This window comes from Cyprinodon tularosa, unplaced genomic scaffold (genome assembly GCF_016077235.1).
Source record: "Cyprinodon tularosa strain WSP-4 unplaced genomic scaffold, ASM1607723v1 ctg166, whole genome shotgun sequence".
In the NCBI taxonomy this organism is placed as follows: Eukaryota; Metazoa; Chordata; class Actinopteri; order Cyprinodontiformes; family Cyprinodontidae; genus Cyprinodon; species Cyprinodon tularosa.
The window spans coordinates 1,905,220-1,929,444 of NW_024038493.1; the positions used below are offsets into that span (position 1 = coordinate 1,905,220).

General features: G+C 39.7%; 1 protein-coding gene across 1 annotated transcript in view; it reads left to right on the forward strand.

The window, feature by feature from the left end:
* Window positions 1-24,225, forward strand: part of klf7a (Kruppel-like factor 7a) — a 66,473-nt gene that overhangs the window by 12,661 nt on the left and 29,587 nt on the right. The window contains exon 2 of the mRNA XM_038281008.1: window positions 19,294-19,900. Within this exon, the coding sequence (XP_038136936.1) occupies window positions 19,294-19,900 (607 nt within the window). The remainder of the gene's footprint in view (window positions 1-19,293; window positions 19,901-24,225) is intronic.

The following is a 24,225-nucleotide window of genomic DNA, read 5'->3' on the forward strand; positions in this document are numbered from 1 at the left end:
GCTTTGCATGGTGACCTCAGCGCTCAGCTGTTGTGCTTCAACATGCAAAGCCGGTTTGTGTGTATTTACACCAGCTTCAGCTCGCTGCATCAAAGCTCACTGACTGGTCAGCCAGTGCATCCGGATGTTTTCAGCAATCCTTACTTTACCGTCCACTCTTATCTTACCGTCTTACCTTCATATCCTGCTCTTTTTTATTTTATCCTTTTATGTCTTCCCTGTTTTATTAGATCAAGACCCAATCTTGGTTTAAAATCTTTTTATCCTTTCATGTGCTTTCTGTTTGTCCAAACCGGTTCCCCTTCAGTGAATCATGCACGACACGTACTTGTTCTGGCAGCTTGAAACCAGGGACGAGGACACAGATGTGTGATCATAAATAGATAAACTCCATTTTCCATTGTCAGCAGCTGGCACTAGAAGTGCTGGAAGAATTACAGGGGTGACAAATTACCCTAAAGACGTTGATATCTCCAGCTAACTGAGTATTTTGTAGTTATAACATTCCAAATCCCTATAGAGTAAGATTTGGTTTGTGCAGACTCTTCTTAATGTTACATTAGCCAAAGTTTTTGCTGTAACTTATATCACCTAATATATCCTGGTTTAAAAGGGCTGTGCATGTGTCATAGCAGACAGACAAAGTAGCTGTGGAGATTGTACACCTTGCTGTACTCTAAGAACGGCCTGGGAAGGCGCCTTGTGTGATTTAATGAGACCTATGGGAAGAACTATTCATCAGCGTGACAGCTCACCTCTGTTTCCCATTGTTCTGTCCTGGTACTTCAGGAGAGCAGTGTGTGTTTTAGCTTTAATGATAGCTGGCAGGCCTTTGATTAGATGAATCTCCTGGTGCTAATTAAGATTTAGTCTGCCAAAAGACATCTGTGTTTATGCCTTCAGCCCACTTGGAGACCCTGGATGTACAGGCAAGTGTACATGTGCAATTTTAAGGATGGCTGTTTTGATATTCTGGCGTAAACTGTTGCTCTGGCAGATGTTGGTCCTTCATAAAAAGGAAAAAAACAAAACAGAAACAGTGAGATATTCTCTCAAACTGCTTTACCCTTTGCCAGTGTATTTAACTGCTCTGTAATGTTTAAGCTAAAAAGTAATAATTGAAAAAGCTTCTCTGCTGTCCCCTTTACTAAAACAGTAGTCAATTTATGATACTTTCTCCTAATTCTTATTCTTGTGTACTTGATAAAAGTTTGAAAAATGTTTGGATGTGATGCTGTGATCAGTAATATCAGTATCTGCAGATACAGATTTTAGTGATAGTTATCGTTGATTACCTCCCAAAATATTGATTGGTGCATCTCTGGTTCGAATACTTTTACATGTTTTTGTTTACCCCATAATGCTGATGACGATTCTCTGTCATCCAGGTCATAGTCATTCCGTAAAAGTAAAAAAAATCCACTGGACTTGGTTTCCAAGATTTGAAGACGTTTCGCCACCTCTCCAGGAAGCTTTTCTCAATTTAAATGTCTGGATCGCAGTGAGTTTGAGTCTTTTTATAGACAAGGTCTTGTATCGCTTGGAAACATGCAAATGGTAACCGATGAGTGGGTCGTTTGGTTCCATTGTTAGCCTGTAATATCTGAAACCTGTCTATGACTCTGAAGGTCGGTTGTTAAAGGGGGGGATTGTCTCCTGTAAAACCTGAAACCTGTCTATGATTGTTAAGGGTCGGTCGTTAAGGAGGTATTGTTTACCGGCTGTTTACCCCATAATGTTTGGATCTATTACTTGAAAAATGATGCTTGTATGATTTTCTTCTTTTTACAGATAGAAGATGACCTACTAACCGGCATTTATAGTAATGTTCTAAGAGTCCAACTGTTGGACAGCTGTTAGATTTTTAGGACAACTTATGTCCCAATGTTGTGTTTACACAAGACACCCCATAGGGGCTGAACGTCAACCCCCCGACAAACTTGTTTTTCTGTTAAATGATGATAAATGAAACAAAATTTCTCTCTCGGGAGTAGGTGATAGAAATGTAAACAAGAAGCAGTTTGTGGATTAAAACATTTAGCAACTCCTGCTGTGGATGTTATTTCCATCCACTTTTGAACTAAACTGGTGCGGCGACATAAATATTTAACCCTGTTTCCTGCTGTGTCTTTTCAGGGAAAGTATTTGATAATCTATGCTTACAAGAACGAAGGGATCCCCCCTTACCCGCTCGTCCCTGCTCTCCAGTTTACTGCCATGTGTTATTCAGTCTATTGCCCCAGATATTATTTCATTGAAAAGTGATGCCAATTAGTAAAGCCAGCCGTCAGTGGCTCTGGTCTGGTTCCTTCCACACTCCGACGGGGACACTTATTTGGGTCGGCTGCTATTTTCAGCCCCTGCGATGTTGCCAGGAATACTTTAGGGAGCAGCCACTGTTTTATAAGAGAGAACATCAATAATTTTCATCTGTGTATGTGTGTGTCTATGAGCAAGAAGGGCAGAGAAAGACAGAGGTTATGGAGTTTACACGTGTGGAGAACTAACAACAGCGTTGTATACTCACCAGAGCAGGTGTTACTTTCAGGGCTTTAAAAATAGATAAATCCTGCTTCTAGAACTTTCTTTACATTTTATGCCAAAAATGGAAATCTTTTGTTTTTCAAATTTTCTACAAAAAAAAAAAAAAGCAAAAAAGGTAAATATTTCCAATTGTAGACTTTCAAAACTGGACATACACCATACATCTTACAGTAATGTTTGTGGGAACTTGTGGCTCCACAAGCTGTTGACTTATAAAGTGAAATGCAAATGTGCACTTTTCTGAATTTTGTTCATATAAGTGGAAAAAAATGTTTTGTTGCTTACCCCTCACAATTACTCTTTACTCTTTGTTGGCCTAGACCCATAAGAAAAAAAAAATGACAGAACCCAATGGTCATAAAATGAAAAACATAATTTTATAAAATCTAAAGTGTTTCCTTCACAATACATGTGGGACGGGGATATGTCCAGCCTTCCTTGCATTGGCTTAACCTTGCCTCCAAGCAAACTTCTCACAGTATTTGTGCATTTACAAACTCACAAGAATCTATCTCGCTCCCGCTTCAACCGTTCAAAGCCCAATTGGGTTGCAACATTATAGTGTAAGGTGGCACATATAGCTCAAATTTGGTTGCAAGCTGAATTCTTGTGATATTTGTGCATTTACAAAAGCAGAAGAACCCATGTTGTTCCGCTCCCTCTTCGATCATCTAAGTCCAGTGATGTTTCAGGGTTATGGTGTTAGTTGGGACAAAGCAAGCTGTGACAAAAGCAATAGCTGGCAAGCCCACACCTAGACCAAAGTTAACATGTTTGTAGAATACAAATCAATAACCTTTCAATTTGCTGTGGTTTCTTGCAGTGTCTGTTAACATTTTAATTTTCTACCATGATTGGTTAAAACGAGCCTTTGATTGGTAGACACAAGGTGTCGCTTCCCTCAGTCAGCTTTGAAGGTTCTGCTGAACGTCCCTCCTTTTGTTGAACTACTTCGATCAGAACAGTCCCACATTAATCATGTGTAGAACTAACCCAGAGTGTTACACATTATCAATCTTGCTTGCAACTTTGCCAATGGGGCTGTTTAAATGTCAGCAACATTCCACCCTGTAATATCATTACCTTTGTTTAAATCCTCAGTCTCCCAATATAACTTGGGTTTATGTGTTTTTGACTTACAAGGGGTACTTGGCAGACTTCCCATCAATCATAGGTTGCTGGATTAGAAAGAAATTGAAGACCTCCCCCCACCATATAAAGTCCTTGCATATACTTCATATGACCTATTGAATTTAAGCACTAACGGAAAGTCTGAAGGCTGTTTTTAAGTGTGGTTTCTACCTTTACCCTGAAGTCACCTGCTTATCAAACCAAATACGAACCTACAGGCTAAAGTCAATGACTATCAAACACCGTTCTAAATATGTCTAACCATCCTTCCTCCCTCTGCTAAGCGTCCACATATTGTCAGGATGAAATTGGGGTGAAAAGTGCTAGCCGTCCGCTTCTGCTTCCCACTGAAAAACCAGACGCTCTGCACCAGAGGTTACTGGGTTCAGCCTGCCTCGCTGCCTCGACTCCGCCTGATACACACAACCTTAACTCACACACGCTCTTTCTCTCTTTGCTATCTCTTGGAGAAGAGCCCACAGCAGAATGGAGAGGAAAAATCTTTCAATATTTTAAGCGGCTTGCCTGGGCTAATCTTCGTCACTCAGGTCTGTTTTGAAAGTGTCGCTGTGGGATAAAGAGGAAGCGACAGCACTCACACCTCTGGTTTGGGTGCACATAAAGTCATTCGGTTGCATAACTGAAAAGGTTGCTTAAAAATTGCAGTATCCAGCCCTTTTTGACAGCACTGTGCTACTGACCTGTTTCTTAACCTTAAATTTGGTATAACGAGTGCCATAGCTGGCAATCCTTGCCTCTACAGTTGGACATGCTTATAGGCAAGCTTACTTTTCGTTCAGGCTTCTATAACCATGTAAGAATAACATGTTTCGGCTCTTATCAGTGCAAGCACTACACCAGAGTAGATGCTAGATGTCTAGAAGGTGAACCTTGATTATTAATATAATTTTCAACGGGTCTTATATGAGTAGATGGTTAAGTTCTTCCACTTTGCTGTTCCCTTTATCCCAATTCTTAATTTTGTCTCTCTGCCCCTATTCCATCTAAGTCATCCATTGTCCTGCACCCATAATTGTGTATGGTAATGAAGATTAGCCAGCTTGCTGAACACAATGGGGTCCCCACAACCGGGGCATAGACTTTCCAAATCCCGCCACAAGGTGCTAACGCCAGTATAAAACCTCTGTTGCTGCTGACTTCCTCTACCACACACACAAATATGTTTTCATGGTCTGGTTGATTTAGTCAGATGCACAATCTCACAAGCAAGACCAATATGTACTGAGCCATGTTGAAAGCACCCCAACTTCCTCAACCCCCCCACCCCGATTAGATTAGTGTGGTTTTGACAGCTGAGAGGGAGCACTATGGTGATAAACAGCATTTCACCCAAATCCATTTAAAGAGAGACAGAGTTCCCCTCCCCACGGAGCTCAACGCTGCTCCAGTCATCAGGATTACCCCGCCAGCCTCCAAGACCTGCTACTCTCTTTCCCTCTTTCTATCTCATCGTCTCTGCATTGGTCTTGAGATGCGTCTTCTGTTGTGTTGATCCTATTTCACCCTCACCTCTCCTACCCTCCAGTTAATACCAGAACAAAGACATTCTCCACACTTTGTCACAAGCTATTTAGATGGAGCAGAAGAGGTCTCTATAAGCAGTGCAGTTGTTGTATCGAGAGACTAAGAGCTCTTAATAACGTCCGTGTCACTCTCAAGGTCGGTATATCTCAGTTTCTTGGGTCTGTTTGTTCGCCACGCCACTTTGAGCTTCCAGGGGGAACACGTGTAGATTTCTCTATATGGAGGAATGGATAACCCAAATGTGACAACACCTGATCGGCTGATAACCAGAAATCATGAAGGAAATATGTGAAACTGGTTTGAAATACTTAAAAAAAAAAAACATTATTCTTAGGTTTTAACCAGACAACAGAAAGGATTTGAAAGTCTGGAATTTTTCATATCAACATAACTGTGAGAAGGGATAAAAATGGTAGAATAGGTAGAGTCTTTGTTCATCCATCTATCAACTATTGTCGGCCTGTCCATCCGTATTTGTTTGCCAATCTATCTGTCTCTCCATCCATTTGTACCATTGTCCATCTGTTTGTCTGCCCATTTGTCAATCCATCTATCTACAAATATCTTTCCATCCATTCATTTTAGACCTTGTTTAGTTCTGTAATGGTTAGAGCTAAAGATCGTATGGGGGGTAGATCTTTAAGTCCACCCGCCTTTAGTTTAGGTTAGTTCCAATAAATGACAAACTGTTAAGGCTACCTTTAGGTAAAGATGATGTATGTCCTCAACATGAGGCTTCGTAACCTAGGATTTTAAAGTAAGATTTTAACCAGCAATTATTGAAAATATCAAGTCAAAACTTTTAGAGGAAGAACAAAGTTTTAACAAAAAATTTAATGAGAACATTTGCTTTGGTTTTTATATCTGGGCCAAAGCAAGGTTGATAATTAAATAATTGCAATATTATTATGTAATATAAAATATTTTTGTTCATTTTCTGTCCAAAAGAGACATCTAACAAAACAGTGCTATATTTGCCATTTAACTTTTATCACACAGGTTGAAAATTGAAGTACAGAACTTAACAGATATACGGTAAACAGTGGCTCTAGCTAAGCGGAAAGGGAAATTGCTCTAAATACAAGAATTAATAAAAAAAAAAAGAGTTATGAAACAATGTATCTATTTACAAGCTTATTTTTAAGTAAATTGTGACTTGTATCCTTTTGAGAAACTAAAAAACAGGATTCAATTAAGAATCAGCAATTTCTAAAAAGGCTGTATCCTTAAAAAAACGCGCTTAAAGATCACAACAAGGATATGTGTTGTTACTTATGTAACAACCCTTAGGAACATTCTGAATAAATTTCACTAGGGTGTGAAAAAAAACAGCAGAAGTAATGAATTTCAGAAGTAATGAGTGCATATTATTTCCCAGCTTCAACTTTCTCACTCTAAGTGTTTTGGCCCGACAACTCTTGAGCCTGTTTGAGGTGAAGGGCATTTTTTTATTTTGCAAACACAGATGGAAACTCACATTGCTGTGAAATTATTTATATTCACAATATTACAGCTCAAGCCGGGCATACTCTGTATGATATTTTCAATCGTTGTACTCAGCTACAGCTCAAACTGTACAACAAAACTGCATAGTTTAAAATTTCACAGCTATATGTTCTCACTCTGTACGTCCCAACGCTGTGATATGATTTCTAACTGCTCACACTGTACGTCCAAATACCACACATCAGACTTAGTGCCGAGAGATGGCAAACTCGTCAGTCTGGAAAAAGAACTTCGTTGTTTTGGAAATGCGCTGTGCGCGAGGTTCAGGTAAGTCTCCTTGTAGACGCTCGTAGCCCCGCTTCAACAGCAGGATTTGGCCACCAACACATCACAAGGACGACTGAATTTCAAACATGTCCGATTTTCTCTTAAGCTTAAGATTCCTAATCGGGAAGTGGTCGCGAGAGATGGGGCTGATACTTGCTTTACTACAGATTAGAAACTATAGAAAAAGAGATAGGGGTAATGTCTTCTAGGGCTGCAACAACGAATCGATAAAATCGATAAAAATCGACTTTTAAAAGCGTTGGCAACGAATTTCATCATCGATTAGTTGTGTCGCGCGATTATTGCGTCATCCGCCGCGCCGTCATCACTGCCTCTTGACTGAAAGAGGAAGAAAAAAAAAAAAAAAGGCAGAGCGAGTCAGCGCCGCAGGTGCAGTGTTGCCAACTCAGCGACTTTTCAGACCCCTCCAGCGACTATTTTTTTAAAAAGCGTTCTAGCGACAAATCTGGCGACTTTTTTCGGTGTCACTGGCGGCTTTTGGAGACTCTTACGTGAAAGCATGTATCGTTCCTACTCTGCCGTGGGGCGCCTCCTCCACCCCAACCGCGTTTTCCCGCAGGAGTCCCTCTCTGCGCTGCAGTCAGCCTCAGCGTCCAGACTGCAAATGAAGCGCGCATGCACCGGGATTGACGGCGCAAATTGATCACAATAATTAAAATAGCCTGCGCTTTGTAAAGCGAAAAAAGTGATAACATGCAACTTTTTTCAAAAGAAATTAACATGGCACGGAAGCACCATGTTTGTTTGGTTTTAAAGTGGGGAAACGTAACGTTAGTTTCTCAGGTAGCTCATCTGATGCTTTCCTTACCGTGTTAGTAGGTTACAGACAGTGATAAGGTTGGCTACTTATTTTACCTTTAATTTCATTTGAATTAGCTTAAGCAGCGTTTATATTTTCTTTATAAATAAATTAACTTGCAAATTATGAGGGCAAGGCTTTTAAAGTTTAAATCTTCTGGCAAAGTTAAAGTAAAGAAGATCCTGCAATTTATGGAAGTAAAGCAGAATAAAATCCAGCAAGATCAGTAATATGTCAATTAATTATCTGCCACATTCCCATGTAAATATCTGTCTTTGGAGGATGTGTGTTTTAGCACCCCTAGTTCTCTCATTTTTATTCCAAATACAATTTATAATTTGAATCACAGGGCTATTTTTATCTCTATGATTCAGTATTTTCTCAAGCAGCAACTTTAACTGCTATACTTTCCTGTCTTAAAAGGCAGAACTCTTCTAGTCTAAAAAAACTAATTTGTTGAAATGGGGGGGCCTATTGTTTGAACCCCTTAGGGGCTTTTAAAAACAAAAATGTCTTTTTTTGCGCTTTATGAAACAAAGTACCCTATATTTTGTGGATGTACAGCTACATTTCTCATGTAAATTTGCGTAGTTTTAACACAAACATTTATTTTTCATATTGCACCAGTACAGTTAACGAGCAACCTGTACTTGTGTGCTTGTTTGTTCTGTCTAAAATGTTTATTTTGGAATAAAGAGGTTAATATAAAAAATATTTTTTGTCCGATTCATCGATTAATCGAAAAAATAATCGTCCGATTCATCGATTTTTAAAATAATCGTTAGTTGCAGCCCTAATGTCTTCTTTTGTCAGCCAAGGTAAAGACTGCCATGCAACCATTATTGCTTTTATTCCAATAGGATATCACGACTCTAAGATGAAATTTGGATAACTGAGATTTTTCAGTATAGCTTCAGTAAAGAAAACCTTAAGAAATGCAAGGTTAGTAATTGGCATCAAGAACTAAACAAAAAACAAGCATTGTTGCATACACTTTTGCTTTGACATTTCATACACTACTGTATTGCCTTGGCAGTAACTTACAATTCGTCAGGTGGTCGATAATTTTGGCCAATATTATTAGTTCTTTCTTTCTTGCAAAATGCACTGATTCATTTACACATTCAACAGTGATGCCTTGTGGTCAGGTAAAGCACAGGCATCGCTGCTTTCTCTTATTTGCTATCCAATGGCTATATTTGTTTGAGGTTTTTTGTATGTTCTTTGAAACTGAGACTTGTGTAAAAAAAAAAAATAAAAGTTGGCCCTCAAAAATCAGCAGCAGATATTGGGGATCTGTTAGACCGGAGTTCGAAATCATCAATATTGGCTATAAAATATAAAAGGTTGTATTGGTCAATCTTTACAAACCCCAACTTTTTCTAGTTTTCCATCTAGCATGAAAGCAGAGTTAATGCAGTTGAGGATCTTAATTCAGTATTGTTGATGTAGAATTTATCCAAATTTTTAAATGCTGTGTTAATACATTCATGCAGTTAATTTTGCTATACAAAAAATTATCACCCCTTTTTTCCTATTCCCCTAGGATGACACTTGTCCACCTTCTTTCACTGTCCTCACATAAACGCTGTGCCAATATTATGATAAAGTAAAACAGAGGGGAGGTCCCAGGTGTCAGCTTGACGTGGATGCGTGCCTTTCTGTTGTGTCTTGTCGGAGAAAGAGGGAAAAATATCTCTCTGTTCCATTAAGCAAAGGTCACAAGGTTTCTTTTTTTTTTCCCTCATTCTCCGAGTGCTTTGTCATTGTGGTTTTCCTGCTAGATGAAAGGTGCTTTGAAGATCACACACGTGTCGTTAGTGTGAAGACGGCTTCTCCCAGACAAAAAAGAAGGGGGTAACAATCCACATATTATAGGCCAGATCACCCCCCAACCCCCCTCCCAAAAAAAAAAGGGTTGCAACAGTTGAAAGTCTTTATTTGTGCACCCATATAAAGCAGCTGGCAGCTTTACAACCAAATGTGCATTATTTCCTCAAACTCCGTCAGCAAATTGCGAATTAACAACTGGCGGTGTCTGTTATCAGCCAGCAACCCGCTCTGTGTAAAACTGCCTCGAGGTGCTGCTTTGACGGAGGAGCTGATTATTACCGTGAGGCTAATGTCGTCTGATAAGGCTGCGTGTGTAATTAAGCCGTTTCCGTAGCGCCTTATCTGAAGCTAGGTGGCTGCCTGGAGAGATGGAGCTGTTAGTCAAAGAGGGAGAAGAGGAGAAGGAATCCTCTCTGTGGCATTTAGATGTTTGTGTTTGCTTTTTACTTTCCCCGCTAAACTCCATGTTTAACAGTCCTGTCACACTAAAAAGAACTTTCTTCATTTAGAATTGTAGGAATTTCTTGTACAGTGAACTACACCACCTAAAGTATGAAGTAAGAATTCTGGAAAAATGGTAAAAAAAAGTCTTAGGAACAGTTTTATTTAAAATACTACTCTTTATGTGCATTTATAATGTTTTATGCCTGCATATTTAATATCACAAGGTCCCTAATATTACACTCAGGAGAGCATGCTCCTTTTGTACCTTGTGGCTTGCTTTTTATGCACCATCTCTCTTAAGCCGGGCATACACTTTGCGATTTCTTCAATTGTTGCACGCAGGCTGTTTCGTCGTACAGTTCACAGCTCACGATGCATGTTCAGCTCTGATGCAATCTACCTGCTCACACTGTACATCTAAAGATCACATGGGACTCAGCTCCGCAGTGAGATGGAGCTGCCAGACTCGTCTAATCGTCAAGACATGGCAAATACGGCTACTATGGTCTCCCCATCATGCTTCTTTGTTTACATCTGAGAGGAAGAAGAAAAAAAGAATCCTTGTTTGCCCACTGAGCGATTTGCCCATGAAGGTCGGGAGAAAATCAATCATGTTTGATTTTTTTCCCGACCTAACGATCCTGATCAGGAGGTGGTCGTGAGAGGCTGATCGCCTCTCGTAACCCCCTGTGCATTACACAACGCACGATCAGGCTGAAAGTCAGCCCGATCGTAAAATTCTCGCACTACTGGAAAATCGGCCCGAAAATGTCGAATAATCGCACAGTGTAAGCCGAGCTTTACTCAACTTTTGTCGCTTTGACGGTGGAATCGGCCAGAACAACAAAAAAAAGACAGCATGTTATTTCAGGAAATCCCGCCTTTTTGTGACAGTTTTCTTCCTAGTTTCAGCTAGTAATGTTAGCAAAGCATTTTCAGGCTAATTACTGATCTCTTAAAGAGTTAACATTTGGTTAAGTAAAGTATAATTTACTTTAACACAGTCAATCACGTGTTCCAACAGCGGTAGCCCTATGCTCTGAAATTATGATTAATGTTTAAATTGGAACATCGTAAAAGCTAAGCTAACATTATTTTCAGCCGATGAAACTAGCATTAGCGTGGCTATCGGGCAAGTTTTATCGGAATTGCAGAGTATTTCTTCACTGAAAGAAGAGCAAAACACTGCTCTGGAGGTTTTTCTCAGAGGAAAAGGTGTTTTTGCTCTTCTCCCGACTGGTTTCGGCAAGAGTAGCCTGGCTGTTAGTACGTCATATGCTTCGTTGATCGGATTGGTTTATTTGGCACGTCTATCACCAACATAGGCCAATCAGCTAACCAGTATTTTCGCCCCTTCCCAAAATTACTTCAACCGAAGGTTTCCAGATGGATATGCGGAGCTGCAAATCCATCTGGCGGAGTCAGGTTACAGGAAAGTACCATCTTTAATGCCATGGGAATGAAAAAGAAAAATAATTAAAGCCATTAAAAAAAAGTTTGAAAGTTTTCGTGTTCCTTGTGCAAATTTTTTGACCACTCTTGTCCTTCAGCTCAACTTATTTTTTACTTTCACAAAGCTTAGATAACTAGTTAACTATCTAGGTCTTATGAAGTATTGGCATATTTTGAGAAACGTTTAGGTTTTCTAAGCTGCGGATCATCTTTATTTAATAAAATAACACACAAAAAATAAATTTTTTGTGTTATTCTATATCTTTTTCATTTTCATTCATTCATTCTTTTTTTTTTTTTTTTGTGACGCCCTTTTCTACTTTTAAACCCCATCAATAACTCGAAAATGCCTCCTGGCCAAACTTTACACCTCACGCTGCATTTCCCATTGGGAAAAGCAAAGCGATCTGATGGCGCTGCACTATACAGATCAAGAAAATGATGTATCTCCTCGCAGGCTGAGCCCTTGAGGGCAGGTTCTCCCCATCTCAGCGGGGGATGTGCTGATGACGCCATGTTACTCTCCAAGGAGTTTTAAATCTGGGAGATCTTAGGGAGACAATGGAAAGAAGCCAAAAAAAAATGAAGAAACCCTGAAGGGGAGATTAGAAGATAGACAATCCCCGTTCTTTTTTGGGTGAGGGAAGCAGTGGGAGGGAGGTGTTTAAGTATAGCTCGGCAAAGCTATAGATTACCGTCTCTGTCAGCTGCGACGCCCGCTGCTGATGAGCTCCTGCGCAGTATCATTTTGTATCGATTAGAAACAAACACACACAAGGGCCATTGCCTGGATGGCCACTGCCTCAGGCTACTGGTCATTTAGCTGTCACCTCAAAGTGATGGCCGGGCCCGGCACAGCAGATCAATGGGAGACAGAGACCCAATAACATGCAGTGAAGGGAAAGAAAAAACATGCACAAACACACACACACACATACACACGTGCAATGAAACTGAACGGTCTTTGAATCAAATGCCACTAACTTCTACCTCGATGAAAGTGTCATGGCGCACCCCCGCATTGAAATACAAGTGGCAATAATAAAGATGACTGTAAACAAAGTTGGTTAAGTCGTAAAAATGAAATCAAAAGAATAGGAGAAATGATGAGACAATCTGGTTAGCCGGTTCATTGCAGGAGAGGTTTCATATTGATGTAGGAGCTGATGTGATTGTTAGCTACCTGCAGGCACGAAAAAGAAAAATCATTTCTCAAAGGGATTTTAATCACAGACGCCCTAAGAGGCAACACAATTTTTTTTTGCTTGTTTTTTTTCCCCCTGACCACTAAAGTATAATTCTGTGGTTTGAATAAAAAAAAAAAAAACACGCAACAAATATTAAACAGGCCGCCACTCGAATGAAAAACAACAAAAGAAGCAGAGCGGGGGCTCAGGGGGACTGGATGGAAAATTCAGCCATGACATGAATGTTTCTGACTTTCAAAATGAGTAAGCAAACCCGGCCTGTGAAAAGGGCCAAAGCAAATAATCAGTGTGTCATGTTGATGACAAAAGGGTTGTTTTTCCAATTTGTGAGGAACGGTGATGACAATCCAAAACAGACACTCTGCCAAGGCTATCTTTCTGTGGTGATGGAATACAAAGGAGCAGAATGAGACCGAAGCTGAAAAGTTATGGAAATCATGTTTTTTTTCAAAGTATATAATTTTTCCAATTAAATTAAAAATCTTGATTAACAAAGTTCATAATTACTTAAAAAAATATCCTTCGTTATATTCTTCATTGATGGCTGTCACCATTTGTTTACCTTTGCGATAAAAACTGGATTTATCATAGATCTTACTGGACTGTACGGAAGAGGATTAGGGCCACTGGAAATAAAAAAAAAGTTAACTGATTTTTAAATTTTATTTCAATTTAGTATGGGGAAAAAAGTCACTCCCAGTCAGAATTCTGACTTTTTTCTCAGAATTCTGACTTTAATCTCAGAATTCTGACTTTAAACGCAGAATTCTGACTTTTTTCTCAGAATTGTGACTTTTTTTTCTCAGAATTCTGACTTTTTTCTCAGAATTCTGACTTTAATCTCAGAATTCTGACTTTTTTCTATACTAAACTGAAATAAAATGTAAAAAGCAGGTAACTTTTTTTTTTTTTTGTTGTTCAGTGGCCCTAATCCTCTTCCGTAGGACTAGAACCTACAGAGTAAACACAGAAATGCTAACATTAGACCGGTGTAAATTTACACAATGTCACACTGCCTTACAGTGTCGATGACGCCATATTGACATTTTCTTTTGTTTTTTTGTTGACCAAAATGTTAATACCGATGATTAATGTAATAATTTCAAGAGGGCCAGCATAAAAAATAGTTTTTAACAAAAAGTTAGTGACTGAGAGAGAAAACGGGAGTGACATATGCAGGAAAACAACAGAGAGTTGGAACAGTGATTTTGATATGGACGGTTGTTGAAGTCTTGGATTAAGATAGGGCTTTGCGTTTAGTTGCAGCTTTTTGCTTCACTGCCTATAAGGATGGCATTTCTTAAGGATCCTGGGATGCTTTTAAAGTGGATAAGAGAAATTTGAAAAATATTCAGGAAAGAACTGGAGGTTGATGTGAAGCTTAAATTGTAGAGTGCTTCTGTTTCAGATGATGGTGCAAAGCAAATGGTTACTAGCTTCTGTAGTACCAAAGGCGTAGTCAAATGTGGTAATAACACTCTATGTTCTTTATCAGGTGTTTCATTTATTAATGGTTTTAACAGAAGGTTCAGAGGAATTTACGCTGTGTTATTTATTGAGATGGTGGGGTTTTACATTGGTTTTGGGCTGGAAATAGGCAGATCTGATACAGACGGGTGGAGTTGTCAGCTATTCCTTTAAGAATATAATAAGTCATTTCTTGTAACAGCAGTGGATGATTGATTTGCAAATCATGTTCATTAAACTAATTTATATTTATTAGCTAATAATTGGTTATACCATCTGTACCAGACTTGCAGCAACCTGTGCTTCCCCGCTATGTGTTTGCTGCTGTGGTCATATTAGTTGAAACTCTATGGCTCAGAGTTTGATGCTGTTGGCTAGAGGTCTGGATGCTTCTGACCTTTAAGGTGTAATGCCTCCATATTTCTCACCATCACTGGCCTCTCATGAGCTCAAACTGGCTGATGGTTCAACCACAAAACAAAATTCCAGATGTTCCCGACCACCCATCAATGTTTCCTTCCATTATATAATGTTAAGGTAGTTATTAAAGTAAACTCCTGATTCAGGAAACTGCTTGATTCATAGTAACTTAGAACAACTTGTCCTGCTGCAAAATCGAATCAATATCACATCTTCAACACTTTTTTCTTAGCTGTTACTATTGAAACAAACAAATGTGATCAACTTGTGGTCTACTGTTTACAATATTAGCTAAAACTAACACCATTAGCAAATATATTTAGGAAAACAAAGACAGCTGGCTACTATCCACCGTGCTGTGAAACTGGCTACTGTATGAAGCGAACTGTGGCTGCAGTGCTCTGCTCTGCTCTCAGTAATGAAGAAAATCTAGTCCAATGTTGTCAACTTATACTTGGGGACTTTTCAGGTCCCCTCCAGAAACTCTTTCCCCCCCTAAAAAGTAACATGAGATAAACCTCATTTCTTTACTCTGTTTTTTTGTCAAGTTTAGCAACAACGCGAAAGCAGAAATCTTTATACTGTTACTCTGTTGACTGAGGTGTACACCCACAGCATAGGAGGAAATTAGAAAATGTATGTATCATGCAAATAGGGCAAATGAAATGCTGCAAGAAATATCGGACCAGACCCTCCATAAAAACAGGAATTTAGATAAATTGAGTACATATCGCATTGAGCATGGACATGAATCAATCTGTTACCAACAACCTGCTATAAACTGTTAAAGAAAGCAGTTTGAGAAAGTAGTAGTTCATAGTCTTCCTAAAATGACCAGCATTTATGCAGTTTTTAGAACATTTAGTTTTCATGCATAATTTTGGAGCATTCGATGTAAAAGCAGATTTGGCTTTGAGAAAATTCAGGATGTGACATATAGAGAAAAATTTTCTATTTTCCATAAACCATTCATCTGAGCAGGCAAATAGAAACCTACTGTATTTAATCCGAAATTATGCAACTTAACAAAGAAGGCACTGTAGGGAATCATAAGTCATCTCTTAAAAGATGCGACAGCATCCCACCCCCCCAGCCTCCACATTTAACAATAGTGCTGCATCACCCCCTCCTGCTCAGGGGCCTCTTAAAAGTCTTGCCCTTTTCAACCCTTTCTACTATGAGCGTCAAATATTATTCATAGCACCTTGTCTCCATCATGGCATCTGTAAAAACCAAACACGATCGTCCTAAAATTAATGAGCCGTATCCTCCCCATTACATTTATCTGTTTAGTGGTGTTTTGGGCCCTCCTTTAGGGCATATGCATGCTCCTCTGTTCATATTTATAACTCAGGCTTTTTATTAGCGACATGGTGGGGTGCTAACAGTTGGGAGGCAGCGGGAGCTTTGATGGTGATGGCAGGCGGTTCGGAGTGGGCCAAATGTGAAGGGAGGAGATGGGGGGGAGAGAATCAGCTGCCAGAATGAGGAAAGAATAAGATGGCAAAGTGAGTGGAAGAAGGGAAGCAACTAAAACAGAATGGGTTGAAGGAAGTAGATCAGGTTTTCTGCTGAGATTATTGCTAAAAATGATGTCATCGCTCCATTTAGCTAATTGTTTTTCTTTCTTTTGTTGTCTTTCCTTAAGTTTTTCGTTTCTTGTGTCTTTTTTATTGCCATCTTTCCTTTTGACTACCATTCACTCCTTGTGACATTATATTTTGTTCTTTATATCTCTTTCCTTCCATTTATCTTACCTGTCTTTCATCTTTGTGCCTTTTCATTGTTGGCCTTTCCTGCTTTTTTCTTACTTCTGCCATTCCTTAATTATGTCTTTTTTTCTTTCTTTCTTGTCTGTCTTTTTTCTTTTATCATTCCCTACCTCCCTTGTCTGCAATGTCTGCTACTCCTTCAATCTTGTGGTCTGTGTCTTTACATGCTCCTTTACCAATTCCAATTTCTTTATTTTCCTTTGAATTCTGAAACATTTAGAACTTCTGTCATTTTTGTCCCATATCATCCATTGGTATTAATGAATTGAACCTGCCTGGTGGCATTGTGTCAACAATAAAGTCAGAACAACATTCTTTATGTTTGAAAAGTTCATTTAACAGAACTTTAAAAAATCTATGCAGGTCCACAAAGAAGGTTTGAATTATTGATAGATTACCAATGTGTTTTTGCGCGTTTTTTTCAGTAGATCATCATCTACTACTGAATTTATTATTCAACATTTAAAGAGTAAACTCACCCAATACTATCCACTTGAGAGCTAAAGCCAGAGGTTTTGACATGCTTGTCAATTTCCTGAGTTAGATTATTCATCAACCCTACCATACAATGGAGATCCCCTTCCCTTTGCTGCAGGAGACGGCTGCGTTGGATCAGCCACTGGATTTTTCTCAGCTTATCTTGGCTGCTATAAAGGACTTATCCTGAAAGCCCTTTAGGAAATGAACCCTGGCTTTGTGCAGAGCCAACAACTGTTGGCTCTCCTGATCGGCGCTTGTCCAAAATGGACATAATCCATCCACATTCCTTTATCTTCGCTATTGTGCCACGCTTTTGGCACTTGATTATTTGCCTACACACATAGATGCAAGATGCCCACTTGACGCCATGAGACCGGCAAGAAGACATGTTTATGCATGTGCGTAGGTGTTCCCACGAACATGCAGACAAGAGCTGCATAATTGCACATGGAGTGTGGTAATTACTCACACATTGAGTTGCCAGATTATAAGCATACACTGTTAAACTTCCATAATTGCAGCCATATAGAGTATAACGTACCCTCATCACTGCCCACCAGGCAAACAGGAACTGCTGATCAACTGCATGACCTTCTCTCCAACAATATTAATGGCACCACCTGGGGGAGAAGTGAGGGGGAAGGGGGTTGATGGAGTGATGGAAAGAAAGACAGAAAAGACAGAGGGAAGAAAAGGGTGCATGATAAGCCTGTCATACCTGCCACCTACTCACCTAAAATCTCTTTTATCCTTACCATGTCAGTGTCTCTTATTCCGCATGCACACTGGGTTATAAGTACAGTGCCTGCCTGAATGTATGCATGCTGTGTCACACATGACATCCTAACCCATCGCCATGGGTTCGCAACCTAACATTTAGCATCCGCGAGCACGAGGCCCCGCGGTTCGCCCGCTGACAGGATCCTGTTACGCCAAATGTCACGGTTCCAAAACGGATTTGCCCCCCCACTGTGAAAATGAAGTTGAGACCTTCCTTCTCTATGCCAACCTTACCTTGTCCCTTCCATCACACCTTTTCCCTTCACACGTCTCTCACTTATCTCCTGTCCTGTTTTCTGCTTCCCTTAAACTACCTCAAGCACTCACAGGGTTGGTTTGCAGTCTTCAGCCATTTGCTGAAGAAATTCCTCTTTGACTTGCCGGTTTTTAGAAGATAATTAGTCGACACCTGCTGTAGAGAAGGACAAAGGAAACTGTGGGATTCAGGAATTTGATCCAAGTTGAAGGGTAAAGAAGTGATGTGAAGGGTTGGAAGATATGTAAGTTAATGAGGCAGATTTGTTTTTACTTTACCTCTATGAAGCTAAGTCTATATATTTTACTCCTTGTCATGTTTCCACACCATCAGTACCTATTTTAGCTCTAATGCACACATAAAGGAGCAATAGTCCATTTTTTTTTATTGCCATTTCATTATCTTGAACCTACAAAAACAATTCTGTGGAGAAAAGAAGTGAGAGTAGAGTGTGTTCTGATGTACTAAACAGGTTTTTAATTTGAAGGCCTGTTTTGTTCCTGGAAAGAAATAGCTTCGAGGAGGAAATGTGGCTCCCTTAGCAACAGACACCCCTCCTATTTTTAGAAGGCGCAAACAAGGAAAGAGACGAGTTCGGGAGTGGGATCCTAAGCGTCTCTGATGTGTTCAGTCTGTGCAGTCTTATTCCTGATAATGGGACCAGCTACTCTTGTCTGTCAGTGCCTATTTACACACAAACCAAAAGGAAAGTTGCACGCACCCAGCGGAACTGCTAGCCTCCATCTCAGCTGTCAGAATGGGTTAGTGGGTACAAGCGAAACACAACCATCCCTGGGATCAAACCGCCGCAGTTTCCGTTCAAACATAATAGCTTCATCCTTGGACACGGAGCGTCTCTTTTCCCGCGCCAGGCCTTCGCTGCTTAGGCTCTTACCAGCTTGTTGTGAAGTAATAGACTTCTCAGGATGCCAGTTCCCAGGAATAGAGGATGAAGGTCTTTTATTTGCTCTCCATAGAGAGAGGTGTTTGGAGTAATAGGGATGAAGCAGACCGTAACTACAGCTGAATAAATCTCCCTATCTTTACCCTGGGGAAGCTGGCTTGACAGAGCTCTGGAAAATGTTGCTCAGTGGGAGTTTTGCACAGTTTGGGAGTACTTCCTCCGCTAACAACTCTTCTCTGCAGCATTTGCAATCAATCAGGGTTTAATCAGCCATTTTGCTGGAATATTCAGGTAATCATGGCTGTCATAGTGCGTGTGACAGCTGTGCAGAGCATGCCGGCTCAGTTTCTTTTTAATGTTGAACCATAATGGATGATCAGATGTCTGATGAAATGGCTAAGTGGGATGTGAGGGAAACTTACCTGATCTGAAAGCAATTTTGTTTTTATGTCTCTTTGCTGCAGACCTGCCTAGAGTTGGAGCGTTATCTGCAGACTGAGCCCAAACGTCTATCAGAGCTCTTTGATCAGGACCTCGACGGCCTCCTCACGCCCGCCTACTTGAAAGAGGACGGCGAAGAAGACCTCTCCGAGGCCTTGCTCCCTAGTCTCCCTGAACCTCCGAGCCCTCCCTCGGTGACCATGTGTCCAATGAGACTGAACTTAGCTGTGACAAAAGACCTCAAGCCTAAAGGGCAGGGTCCAGAAAATTCGGAAGGAACAGAAGGGGTCCACCAGGCTCAGCTGAGCGCCGTCACCTCTCTAACTCCCCCGTCTTCTCCGGAGTTGGGCCGACACCTTAACAAACCCAGCCAGACGCTTACAGCCTCCGCAGATGGGACACTTACCCTGAAGCTAGTGGCCAGGAAGGTGGGTCTCAGTGCAGCTCGGCTAGTGGCCGGGCACACGCTTCCAGTCCAGGTGAAGGATGAAGAGGAAGGGGCAGCGTGCCTGATTAGCGCCGGGGAACTACCGGACAACAAGAAGAGGATCCACCGCTGCCAGTTTAATGGCTGCAGAAAGGTGTACACCAAGAGTTCCCACCTTAAAGCCCACCAGAGGACACACACAGGTGAGGGAATACATTGTGGCATTTATGGCTACTGAACTTTTAATCTTTTATAAGGAGTTTGTTTTCAGGAAATGGAGGATTTTTTAAATCCATATATAGATTTGAATCTATATATGGATATATTTTTTAACTGGATGTTCTCAGTTCAGGATTGATTCCATGATTGTTGTTTTTCAGCTTCTCTTCTGATTTTATACCTTTTAAAATTTCTAACAGAATCTTTTTTACAAAAATGTGAGCGGTGTCTTTGGAGTGAATTTTTTCCCGACATTGTTGGAAGCAATCAGATAAGCAGAGAACACATTTTGCCCATTAAAATATTATTTGAATAATGGTGTTAACTTCTGACAATATACACCAGGGGTCGGCTATTCCAGTTCCTGATGGCCAGTATCCTGCAACTTTTAGATGTACCCTAGGTCCAACACACCTGATTCAAATGGCTAAGTTACCTACGGTGAATCTAAAAGTTCACCTTGAACTGGACAATTCCAGCCCTCAGGTACTGGAATTGTCCACTCCTGGTATACACTAGTGTTAAATGAATTCAACCCTAAAGGGTGTTGAACGTAACATAAGAGTTTAAACTCTGTTGAATAACGTTTCAATGTCTTTAAGTGTCATTTCAACTCGAACAAGTGTGGACCATTATAGACAATGGCCATAACTGCCGTGTTGCTGCCTGTGAATGGGCTGAACAGTTACTGCCACTAAATGGCGACCGAAATATGGCATGCAGTTACAGATCGGGACATGCATAACGTTGAGCCACGCCCCATCAACATTGAGCCACACTACAGTAAGAAGTTATTCAAATGTATTAATTTGAATTTCACAGGAGTTGAACTAACTCTTCAAAATTTGCTGTGTAGCTCTCTACCTTTGATTTACAAGAAAGTTTTCACCCCACATTACTACCACATAAACTAAAATGTAATTTAAAACACAAAACTGCCACTTATAAAGTTATTATTTTAAGTATAAATGCAGATTTTACAGTGCAACAGATATCAACATTTCCATTATTGCATTCTAAGAAAAATCTTAAAAATCCATTATTTACTCATATGTATGGCAGTTCCCTCAACTTTGGAAACCACTGTTGTCTGACTTTAAAAGACATATTCAAATCTCCCAAAAGTGAATTTTATGTTCTTTTGTCCCATTTTTCCTATTTTGAAGAATTCTGAAGTGAAATTCTTTCCTTTGGATTTCCTTTTTTTGTTATGGATTTTCTTTCTATTTAATAAATCTACTCAGATTAAATAAAGCATTTTTTTTATTTAGACTGCTGCTATTGTGCTGCTCTGATAAAATATGAATTCATCAAAACTTTTATGTGTTTTCCGGTTGATTTCCAACCAAGGATGCCTATAACGGTTGCAGATGCTCTGTGCAACAAACACACATGCAGTTGGCGCTGTAAAACGAAAGAAAAAAAATTTGCAATGAAAGATAAAAAAAAAAACGTGAATGACTTTCACAGAAGCCTCTGCCTTTATCGCCCTCTAAGTAAATCTCCACGCCATACTGAGGCAGGTCCTCCTTGTCAAGGTTCCTCTCAAGAAAAAAAAAAAAGGAGGGGGGAGGCGTAGAAGCTATAACTCTCCCGCTCCTCCATCTCAATCCCGAACCACTCAGACCTCTGTCAGGGAGCTGTCCTCCGACTGAGTAACCGCGCAGTGATGGATGGATTGACCTGGATAGGCCACCATTTCCAGCTTTATTCCAAGCACCTGGAATAGACCAAAATCCAAGCTGCAGCTTCTCATTTGGTGTTTGGAGAGGGTCTGATGATAGGATAATTTTTAACACCAAAAGAATGTGTTAGAACGAGCCAGAAGGATGACTATCAAGGTTGCTGGTATTAATTAGCAGTTTTTAAGCACATTTTTCACACTAAACATGACCAAGGTTTTTATATTAAGCTCTTAAGGTGAAGGTGAGGGAGCCTTATTTCACATTCTATGTGAAATAATTGAGATTCGGAGGTCCTCCTAAAGGGAGGCGTGCAGGGGGGTTAATTTGATGATTATTGACATTTGATACGTTTAGCGTTTCCTTTCAACCAGAGGGATACAGAAACCAACGTCCATCACGCTAAATACACTTACAGCTGCTCAAATTAGATTCCTCTTCCCCCCTGCCATCTAAACTGATCAACTGCTCCGCTGATGGATCACCCAGGCTGCTCCCAGCACGACGCTACATACGCAGACTTCTATTTCCATATGTGTGAGTTTGAAAGAAAACTCCCCCCAAAGAATCAACTTGTCAACCTTTGCCTGCTGGTGTTAATAGAAACATGATGCACGTGTGATCACACCCCCACTGGTGTGGCGTCATTGGCTTGACTGCAGCAACAGGCCACAGACGTGGCGTCATTGATTCCTCCCAGTGTGGTACGTCTACAGCTGCTGGGATCACCCCTGCTGCCTACTGGGATGGCGATGGGAGACTAATTCTGTTGCTGTCCAGTTGCAAACCAAAAAAAGTGACTTAAATATGGATTTTATTTTTCTTGCTTTAGTTATTTTTTTGTGAACATTAAATCATATAATGTTTGTTTATAAACATATAATCATATTTCTCTTGTATCTGGTTTCAAGCCAAACCAAGGTTTTGAACGAGCTGAGCTGCTGCTCAGAAATTAAGCTATGTCTTCAAAGAAATTATATTTTTGACAAAAAACTAGTTAGGTGGGAGAATCTGTCACCCAGACAGCTATCATTCACCCAAAAAATATTTTTAGGAAGGGGCTTTAATTAGATGAGCAGTTTTGATTGGAATTGGATAAAAAAAAAAAATGTCAAATTAAGCATGGCAGTGGCAGCATCATGCTGTGCTGAATAAATGGCTGTTTGTGTCTTGATGACATAAAGTAGATAGCTACAAGTTTAACACCTCCCCGCCAGTAAAAGGCACACTTACACTCCCACCCATTCCCTATGAAACATACAAACGCTGAGCTTTAGCAAACATTTCACCTCCCTTTTCTTTAAAAACCAACGCTCAAAACCAAAATATTGCACACTCAACCACTCTTCTACTCTACTGTTTAGCTAATGTTGCCAGGTCCGATAATGCAAACCAAAAGTTAAGCTTACCAGTTAAGAAAAAAGCAGCAAAGTGAGGGTGCCATCTGAGTTCCTTTTGCTTCCTTAAGTCTGCACCAAAACTCATGTTTGACTGATGTTCACTCTGGTTTCTCTTCTTTTTTTTTTTCTCTTATTTTGAAGACCTACTAAGACCTGTCATAGCAATGCTGGCATCTTAACCAGAAGATTTGCATATTTTGGACCACTTAGATTTCTAAAAACAATTATATACAAATATACACTGGAAAAACGATTTACAAATGAATTAAAATGTCTTAAACTAAGTGTATTTACCCTTAATTTGAGAAGGTAAATGAGATAGTTTGCCAATGGAATTAGTATTTTTAGTCTTAAAATAAGATAATTAGATAATATGCATTTGAAATTAGACTATGCAGTTGTGTTTTCTTATTTTAAGTGTAAATGATCCTGTTCCATTGGCAAAATGTCTCTTTTGCCTCCTTAATCCAAGAAAAATGCACTTATTTTAAGAAAAAATGACTTTCCCAGTGTAGCCTATGTTTTTAGTAAACAAAAGTATTATATGTATGATAAAAATAATGAATATAAAATTATTTCGCACCACTCTAGATAATCTGTAGATTTATTTTAGAAAAATGTTTTTTATGAGAAAGTTTCAGCTTTGACATTCCCCTTCCAGCAGGCTATCTCCTCTAAACTCAATTGAGTTAAGTGTATTTATTTAAATTCATCTGGAAAAACGATCTAGCAATAAGTAAAACTTTCTTAAATTAAGTGTATTTACCATTGATTTGAGTAGGTAAATGAGATGGAATGGAATCAGGATTTTTACTCTTAAAATAAGATAATTAAATAATATTCACTTGAAATAAGACAATGCAATTGAGTTTTCTTCTTTTAAATCTAAATTGTCTTGTTCCATTGGCAAAATGTCTCTTTTATCTCCTCAATTCAAGAACAAATGCACTTATTTTAAGAAAAAAATGACTTATCCAGCTTTTGATTTTTTGCAGTGCAATATGTAATCTCAATGCATTTTACTGCAACAATTAATTCACATCATTCAGTGAGATTGATGCAAAGTTTTCTATCTAAGAAAGAACAGCTGTCGTCCTGAAAAGGTGGATTAAATGTATGCTAATGCTAGACAGTGCATTGGGTTTGCAACAATATGGTAGAGCCTAAAATATTTGTTATAAGTCTTGAAGCAGGACCCCAATGTTTGGAGTATGTCCACATATTTGG